Below are 9,854 nucleotides of genomic sequence, written 5' to 3'. Positions count from 1 at the left end.
TCGTGACCTGGGAACGTCTGTCTTTATTTAAGAACAAAAAAAATAATACAGAATGGATCAATGTAAAAACTTAATTGGGTAAACATCGTGTTTTCCTACCATTATATTATTATATAACACATATTAGAGGCACTGCTGAAAACCGTGAGCTGAGCCGATACCTTTATGTCAAAAGAATCAATGTTATATAAGGATAATCAAATGATATAAGATTATTAAAAAGTAGGTGATGATCTATTGCCAAATACATGTTTTTATTATCACATTTAAATAATAATTCAAATTATAAATTGAAGATGTAAATGTGTCCATCAGTAATTTTACTAATGAGAAGATTCAAAGCACGTCGTTTTCTAAACAATTGCATATTTAAGATGATGCAATAGGGTTTGGAGAGCGAAAGAACATGGAGTTGAAGTCTAAATATCGATTTCAGACATTCAATAATATTAAACAATTTTCTTCAAGAACATCACATCGGATCCGCGCATTCTCGATGAATTATGACCGGCCAGTTGGCATTGCGTCTGGTTCCCACCCACACGTCGTGAGTTCAATTCCTCGGCCAGCTAAGTCTTCCGTCACGACACAAGCAACATTCTCCGTTTACTGTGATAATAGTTAACAGGTTATTTGTAATCTAGGAAATATTCATCTTTATTTTAAATAAATCGAACAGGTTTTTAAGCGTAATTTTATATAGAATAACGTGTCATGTGATTTGCCTGACTTAACCTACTTAACTATTATTTTATTCATACACATAATTTTTTTACAATAATTTAAAAACGTGATGGTAGTCAGTTTTGCTGACAGTGAATAAATCAATGAAATATATATAAATATAAAATAATAATGATAATACTTACTTTGTCATTACTGATGGAGAGCTTAGCATGCAAAAGGATTATGAACAAATCATTTACGATTTACAGCATCTTTTTGTGAAATATGAAATCTTGGGAACATTATAAGTTAGAAAACATTGTTTTTTACAAATACGCTTATTCATTCTAAGTGGATTGCTTTGACAGATACTCTAGAAAAAATATACCGTACTTACATGTTTATAAAAACTTTAAAAAATCCACAATTTTTGGCAATAAGAATATTCCAACACAATATTATTTAGGCGGAGTTGTTGTTGAAGTCTACCCAAGCGTGAGAACAAATCTTTATGAAAAAATACAAAACACACCATCGCCGTTATTCAATTTTTTAAGTAATGTCGGAGTCGGAAATTGTCTATGGTTTGTCTAAAGGCATAAATTTGTGCACTGTGTATGCAGTTTTGTTTCGCTATAATGTAACGGTGTTTAATATACAATTTGGATTGTTTCCTTACGTACATTTGCCTGTTTGTGAGTATTTAATGTTAATCGTAACACAACCAACATTCTCGCTGGATTAAAAATATTTTAAAGGTTATATGTTCGACATCATTGTTTTTGATTTGTCCGCCAAATATGTTCCCATGACGCGCAGTTCATGTAACCGTTGTCGGCTCTTCGTTTCAGTTGATCTATAAGGTTTGTTTACTCCGCAGGCATGAAACATGGCTGACGAGCCTATGACTGTCGACCACGAAACCAACGGAGAAGAAGCAAGTGTCCCCACAGTGAACGGTGTCGATTCAAAAGACGACAAAGTAGAGGTTAGTTTAGATGCCAAAGAGACTGTCAGCGATGCTGCCGTAGTTGACGACAAATCGGAACCCAATGAAATGGAAGTGTCGGAGACTGCGTTAAGGTTGAATTATGATGAAGCATCGATAGGCGATCAGTCCAAAAACAATAGCATAGATGACATCTCGACACCTCCTGTTGATGCAGATGAAAATGGAAAGGAAAAAAACACAGGTAAAATTCATTATTTCCTACCATAATACGACCATGCAAATGCTTCGTATTTAATGAGTTTCTTTATATTATATTTTGTTGCTCTACACATTTCTATTACTGATACATTAAATTTCCACGGAATAACGTTAAAGAGGAATTGCACATTGTGCACTACTCTTGTTAACTTGAGCTGCAAAATTGTTTAACTGTACCTTACTTAGCATCTACTTTATGTATCACGCACAATGTTGTCCTTGCATTTTAAATATTTTGGTTTTATGATTACTCCGCCTTGAAAATGCCTTTTCAATTCAGTTTCACTATCGAAGAAATGACAAGATGTTGACACTTTGATTTATTATATTTCAAGGACCGATAATACCAAAATTTAATGTTAAACGACAAATGTACAAAAGTCAAATATAGGGAAACTGCACATGGAAATTTGAAGTCGCCAAAATTTTTAGTTTTAATTGATTTAACAATAATTCAGGCGTGAAAATGTGGAATATTTCTCGGAAACGGTGCGTTAAATTGGTAAATATACAGAATGGTGGGACACGTTTAGTAGCACATTTTATTTTAAAATAGATAACAATGAGAAACAACTATTTCAGTAACCGAAAATGGAAACTAATGCATTTTAATAGCAATTTCATAAAAACCAATAACCAGTATAATATGACGTCTTTTCATAACTAACCTTAAAAACTTTCACATCAATAACAATGGCCGCCAAGTGAACAATCGATTATAATTTTAAAGTAATAACTAATAAAAACTAATAAAATGCATTATTTTCCATTTCCGGAAACTGAAGTACTTACTTATCTAACTGATACAAAGTGTTTTTTTTTGTAAGTGTGTAACTGTGTTCCACGTTTCTGTTTATTTGCTGTAAATTTTTGGTATCAAATCTTTATGAATAAAATATATTTAGATATCTCGATACTTTAATAAATAGACTCGGGCATTTTTAATAAATGTTTCATTTTCAGGTTAACTTACAACATTTTTTCACTGTAATTAATATTTATAATAACTCTGTACTATTCTAAAAGAATACAATAATTTACAAATACATAATAATATCAAACAGTCTTTGCAAAAAAACATAATATTGGCTTGAAATAAATATGAATAATGTTTCCGCCATTTTGTAATCAAATATGGTAACAACAGCAATCTATAAAGCTTGATAAACTTACAATAATTTTCAACTACTGTTGACATAATATTTGCTAATTGATTACCTCCGTGGCCAAGTGATTAAGATCCCCAGCTTCAGACCCAGATGTGTACAATTTATTTAGTTCGCAGGTGTTATTTCACATATTATAATCATAGATTAAGAAAGGAACTCTCATATGGTTTTCACATGTAAGGCGAATAAAAGAAGAAAGGAGAATGTGAATGGTAGAAGTTGGGGACGCCTGAGGAAGACATGGCATGATCAAGTGAACCAGATACTTGAGTCGGGCCATGTCAAAAGTCAGAATAACAGAATATGAGACAATGAATGTGAATGAGGCAAGGAGTGTAGCCAAGACCAAGTTGTTTGGTGGTCCATCCTCTCTGCCTACCCTTGCTGATAAAACGGCATGATTATTAATAATTAATAATTAATATAAAATAAATAAATAAAGTATACTTACGACACATGCAGAGTACAAGTTCTCTCAGTATCACCCTGAAAAGGCATTAACCATGCTTCGTGACCGGGCAGGATCTGAACAGCCAGTTAGTACCACTCTCTTTTACCTCACCACATACCCCGTTTGATATGTCATAGTCCTACTTGCTCTTGATAGTTGAGAGGACTCGTTATTCACATAAAAGCATAGTCCTACTGGCTATTGATAGTTGAGAGATCTCGTTATTCACATTTCTGTAGGCCTTTGTAAGATATATAATTCTGTAATATGTTAATTTGATGTATCTCATAAGGTTAAGCCAGCTTTAGCAATGTAAGTGCCCGAAAATATTTTTTTTACAACTTGATTACAAAACATCGACTTTTCTCTACTTTTTATAAATTTAACATGCACCTATAATACATATAAACTTTCCGGAAGAAATTCTTCAAATGATAGTGAAACTCTATCAAAATCCATTGCGTAGTTTAGAAGAACCAAGCGCACAAACAGACAGAAGCGGATAGCGACTATATTTTATAATATTTAATAAAGAAGCATCAACATGTAAATTTATGTGCAAAAGTAGTTTATGGTAACACAGTATAATATAGTCCCTGGAGCAAGTTTTGACTTTATTTGATTTGATGATGTTGCAGAGGCTGCCCCAGACATTCCAGAGACCGCCCTCGACATTCCAGAGACCCCAGTCACAAACAAAGGCCGCAAGAGGAAAGTTAGCAGTGACGATGAACTGGACCTTACTGGCTTCGACACACCCTCGGAACCATCCCCCCTCATTAAGTTCCGAGTCGGTAAGAATTATCTTTAGTATTATTAAGCTAATGTTTGCCCTACCCATTTCGCTCCGTGTGATAGCTACAAACATAAGTGCTGCCATCTATAATTTTCAAAAGTTTTCTTTGCAAACAAGTGTAGGACACGTTCTGGTATGGATTTCCTCTTTGATTGAGTAATGCCTGTGCTAGCTACAAACGGCAGTGTTGCCATCTGTGATATTCAAAGAGAACTGTTGGAAGTTTTCCTTGCAAACTTCTGAGTGAGGTTTTCATATTTGATATTAATTATTGTATAATTAGTATTTAGTCTCAAAGTGCCCATCTATCAGCGCACATACTTAACATAAAATACCATAGATAATAAAGGAGGTGACAGATTACGCTATAAGTTCAGAGCGTTTTATATAACTCCATATTGCTCGCCATAAAATCCAATAAAGACCTGTCACACAGAAAAACTATGATATGTTATAAGTGTGGGCATGGCAATGGTATACAATACGCTATGATCTGCTAGCCAGGCTATAGGTCAGAACAATTTACGGAGCGCCGTAATTACGCGGCTGTCACCTGTCAACGTGACAGATTCCATACAAAGAAATGATATTCTGCGGCAGTTCCCCGATTGATCTGATCCCCTCTCCTGAGGAAGATTATAGCTTAGTGTGTCAGCCCAACATATAATACGTACATGCCACACCCAATTTATGCACGAATAATATAGCGTAATGTGTCTAAACAAGTTAGATGGGCCATGTACCATTATTATATATACGCACATATGCATTGTATATATGTATTAAGTACTGCCAACGTCGTTCATTTATACTACTGCAAAACGTAGCTACTCATATCGACGCCCCCTTTTCTTATTCCACCAAACTCTAAACATCCGAATCGATATATAACAAGAAATCATTTCGAAGAGCTGGAGGCAAATAACTTCATATTTTTGGCACCAGGAGGATTCGAGAATGCTTTGAATAAACTACGTCTTCGGCCCCGAAGAGCGCACATTGAAATAAACAGACCCTGCGCAAAAACGTAAAGTTCGCTTAAGGCATTCGTTTGTAGCGCAGTCCATTGTGCGACTTTTCTGCGCAGTAACTGAATGGTTTTTTATTAACCGAATCGCCTAGCATATAGCCACACTAAAAATGAGTGAGGTTGGTTAAATTATAATTATTAGAGTCAGCGCTACCAGAGATCGGACAACACTCTTGTCCAGGCCGTTGCCCAGTGGCAGGGAGCGCCTCTACACCAGAGATGGGGAATTTCACTCAAGCCACCATAAAGTCCTAATGTGCTCATCAATGTATTCATTTTTTATTTATTATTTTTATTTATTTCTTTATTCATTTTCTTTTTATGTATTAACTTAAATGTAAACTTTTATGGCAGGCAGAGCATTGCACACACCGCTCTGTCCAGCTGAAATAAACATTATTATTATTATTATTATAACACATTTGTAAAAGTGTCTAAAACTAAATAGTGTAACGAAATATAACATTTTGGAAACAAGCCCAAACTTTTGTTTACTCGATTTGGGATTTGTATTTGAGTATTTTACGCAGCCAGCAATTTGAGCGACTTTTGAAAATTGTAAGCAGATTTTATATTCGAGGACTAAATAGTGATATTACAATGCCAGTTGTCTGTATACTGTCAGATTCATTTATTGACAAATCACAGAGAGGGAGACTGTAACGCTGCCTCTCTGCAAGTTTGTTGCCTTTCCCTGATTGGATGGTATATCAATTTGGATGTCTGTGCACAAAATGCATAACTTTCATTGCATAGTCGCTTTGATAGTGTGGTGTACAGTTTGGTCGTAGCTTTACGACAGTCGGTACGTTCCTTGCCATAACTTCCTGTTTCTATTATCTATGTAAATTCAATTCAATTCATTTAAAAAACATTACAAAATTACGTAATTGTAAAAAGCATTCACTTTGTGGCTCATCATAATTTATAATAAAAACACATAAATTTGTTTTTGACCACGATAGTTTTATTTTCACTCTACCGGTTTCGGAAGATCCCTTCCTTCGTCAGGAGAATATAATGAATAGTTTTAAATATTCTCCTGACGAAGGAAGGGATCTTCCGAAACCGGTAGAGTGAAAATAAAACTATCGTGGTCAAAAACAAATTTATGTGTTTTTATTATACATTACAAAATTGTTAATTTTAATGCGTTTTTAAAATACATTTGGTAATGAGAATTCTTACATTAATATAAACAGTGTGTATATCAACTATACCAGTAATAATAGAGCTTGCCTTTTAAAGGAAGTTTCATTAATGCTAAAAATGTCGATATCCAAATTGATTCTGTTCAACAGCAAGATAGCTCTCCCCACAGGCATGACCATTGGCAAGTTAGTCCTGCAGGCCGGGAGATAAAATAGTCTATGTTGTCGGTGACGTAGATAACCATCGGGAACATAGAATTGAATGCTCTCCATCATAAGCGAGTTTTCAAACCATCCACAAATCAGTCTAAAGAAATGTGTAGCAATGCGCACATCCCTCCTGACCCGTAGATAGTTCATTCCGAGCATACCCAAAAGAGAGTCAGTGGGATAGAGCCATTACATGTAGAGAAATCTCAAGAATTTCTTCTGAACTCTCTCCAACATGAGAGAATACTTTACCTTGTGTGGACTCCAAATCACCGACCCACCTTCAAGTTTACTCCTTACTAAGGAATTATATAAAACTATAAGCTGGGGGTACTCTCACATTTGATGATCATCAATTTGACGAACAGCACCATTTTGTATTTTAGACATTCGAACGGTGTTTGTTAAGATTAAACGCAACATTTTTTTATTTTGACAACGCACAAAGATATTGTCCGGATTGAAAAAATTTAATAACCTAAAATTATTTTTTTTTACTTTTATACTTTATATCAAGCATGATAGATGGTATCTTGATGTCTTTTACCCTTAGGAAAACATAAAATTATTCATAAACTGCTTGTACGTAGATGGCGCTAATTTAATTATTTTAGAAAAAAAAACTTTGCAACTTTAGTTATACTTCAAAATAATATTGAGACAATTTTTTTGTTTGCACCTGTACATATGAATATAAATAAATACAGGGTTTTCCAATAAGAGGTGTTATTTTGATATTCAATCGTAAAAGATCAATGGTTTCGTTGCTTGTGTGGCACTTAGCTCCGTCTTGTCGAAAGTAAACGGTGTCCAGATCAATACCATCCAATTCTGGCCTTAAAAAATCATTAATCATCTCTCGATAGCGATCCATTCACTGTAACTGTTGCTCCAGCCTCATTTTTAAAAAAGTAAGGTCCAATGACTCAGCCGGACCATAAACCGCACCAAACAGTTACACGTTGAGGATAGAGAGGCTTTTCAACAATAACTCTTGGGTTTTCCGAGCCCCAGATGCGACAATTTTGCTTGTTGACGAAGCCACTGAGGTGGAAATGGGCCTCATCACTCAAGATGATTTGCATTTGATTCACTCAAGTGAATTTTAATAATTTCAATGCGTTGTTGAAGCGTGTATTGTTCCATTTTTATTAATGGCGTAGTTTCTACTTGTCAAATGTCAAAAAATGATAGCTTCCAAAGTAACATCTACCGAAATAGCGGGCTATTCAAAATAACCCCTCTTATTGGAAAACCCTGTAGTTTTCTCCATATAAAAACACAATTTTCTCAAGAGAATCCTACAAATACAATATTGGATTGAATCACCGATACAATATTGTATTTGTATGCCTTTCTTGAAGGAATTAGGTTTTTACATGGACAAAATTATTAATTCATCTTCATATTGCGTATGTACAAGCGCAAAAAAATAATTTGTCCTAATATTGTAAAGCATAATTTTCCAAAAGTGTATTCAAATAAAATAATCCTCAAACGCGTAGATAATAGCAAATGTCACGTTTAACCTTAAATGCAAATCTGAAACGGACTGACAATCGACGGGTAACGAGGACCGTTAAAATGTCGAAATTTTAAAAATAGCACTGATGGTCAATTTGTGACGATGTCGAATATGACAACCAGTCAAAGAACTAGCACATAGATATTTAAAGCAATGATTTTGTGACGTTACTTATTACTCGTGTTATTTATTCTAATGAGTAGGTACTATCTTTATAGTAATTATGTTTAAAATATATGTCATGGTGTGAAAAAGCATTCTGTTTTTGAACACGCGCTTTTTGGGTTTTCAATTGTTTTTCGTGTCAGTGAAATTTATTTATCGTATCATGCTTGAAACTGATTTGTTTTTAAAGCCAATTTTATTTCTGTAAACAAATAGGAGGAAAATGGATAGCTACATAATTATTACACTTCCTAATGAAGGCAAATATGTTTTAGTTCTTTAAAATCAATATATAAGGTTACATGGTTTCCTTTGTACATATTTTCTTTCAAGAGAATCATTTTCAATTGGGGATATTGTGGATATTAGAGTTACATTCTAAACTTTTGTCTTTATATTTGGTTTTGAAAGAAGGGTAAATGCAGGTAACTCCATTAATGGAGGGCTGAGCGCAGTTGGCGCCAACAAAATATTGCCCAAAGAAGCGAAGCTAGCAGTCCACAATGGATTACTGGTACCTACCCTGACGTATGACAGTGAGGCATGGAACTGGCAGAGGAAGCATGAAAGTAGACTCAATGCTGTGGAAATGAGATCCTTGAGGCGTAAAACCATGGTAAAAGCCTGGTAAAACCATGTATGATTGGGTGAGAAATGTGGAGATACGCAAAGAACGCAAGGCTGATGTAAGCGTAATGAGTAAGATTAAGAAAGGGACGCTTAGATGATTTGGGTATGTAGAGCGAATGAGCGAAGAAAGGAGTGTAAGGAGAATATATGACGCAAATGTGAATGGAGCAGAACTCGGGGATGCCTGAGGAAGACATGGCACGATCAAGTGAATTAGATACTTGAGTCGGGCCATGTCGAGATTAAGAATAATAGAAGAGTATGTATGAATGTGAATGAGGCAAGGAGTGTGTGTCAAGACCGAGTTGTTTGGCGGTCCGTCCTCTCTGCCTACCCCTATAAACGGCGTGATGGTTAGTTAGTTAGTTATTAGTTGTATTTTGTTTTAAGTTACTGCATTACACTTTTAATATAATACCTTCGGTGTAAGTCCAATTCCGCGGAAGAACCATTTGTAAAAATGTTCAAGGGGGACGAAAAACTATCTAGGATATACGCGCTCTTGCTTGCTTATGTGCTGGGGATGGTTCATTCACGGTATTAACTTTCACTTAGTACAAGCGGCTTTTGTTGTTCAACTGAACGCTCCAATAAAACGTGTTTTGATATTGTTGGCTCATCATGGTATTTAACTGACATCGATGATATGCCCCTTTATTTTTTTTTTAACATGTAGTTATGTACACCTTATCTGAAGGCTTGTGTGGAAAGTTATTAGGTGCACAGTGTACATGGCTACAATTATTACCATCTACAGAGCGCATTTAACTTCCACCCCGGTTAGTAGCCGATTGGTCCAAAGCTATGGACTCTCAACCAGATGTGGCGAGTTCAATACTATGCTAGTTAGG

The 9,854-nt window shown here is 35.1% G+C and overlaps 1 protein-coding gene across 3 annotated transcripts in view; it reads left to right on the top strand.

The window, feature by feature from the left end:
- The first annotated feature begins 1,227 nt into the window (after window positions 1–1,227).
- The window catches only part of LOC149410226 (uncharacterized), a 48,842-nt gene continuing 40,215 nt past the window's right edge, over window positions 1,228–9,854 (top strand). For all 3 annotated transcript variants that reach the window (XM_089648857.1, XM_089648856.1, XM_089648858.1), the window contains exons 1-3: window positions 1,228–1,361; window positions 1,547–1,859; window positions 4,135–4,290. In XM_089648857.1, the coding sequence (XP_089504983.1) occupies window positions 1,556–1,859; window positions 4,135–4,290 (460 nt within the window). In that variant the 5' untranslated portion in view covers window positions 1,228–1,361; window positions 1,547–1,555. The remainder of the gene's footprint in view (window positions 1,362–1,546; window positions 1,860–4,134; window positions 4,291–9,854) is intronic.

Source organism: Hesperophylax consimilis, chromosome 28, assembly GCF_061612785.1.
Source record: "Hesperophylax consimilis isolate HC1 chromosome 28, BYU_Hcon_1.0, whole genome shotgun sequence".
NCBI lineage: Eukaryota > Metazoa > Arthropoda > Insecta > Trichoptera > Limnephilidae > Hesperophylax > Hesperophylax consimilis.
Note: the sequence above shows the minus strand (reverse complement) of the source record. Positions and strands in the feature narration are given on the sequence as shown.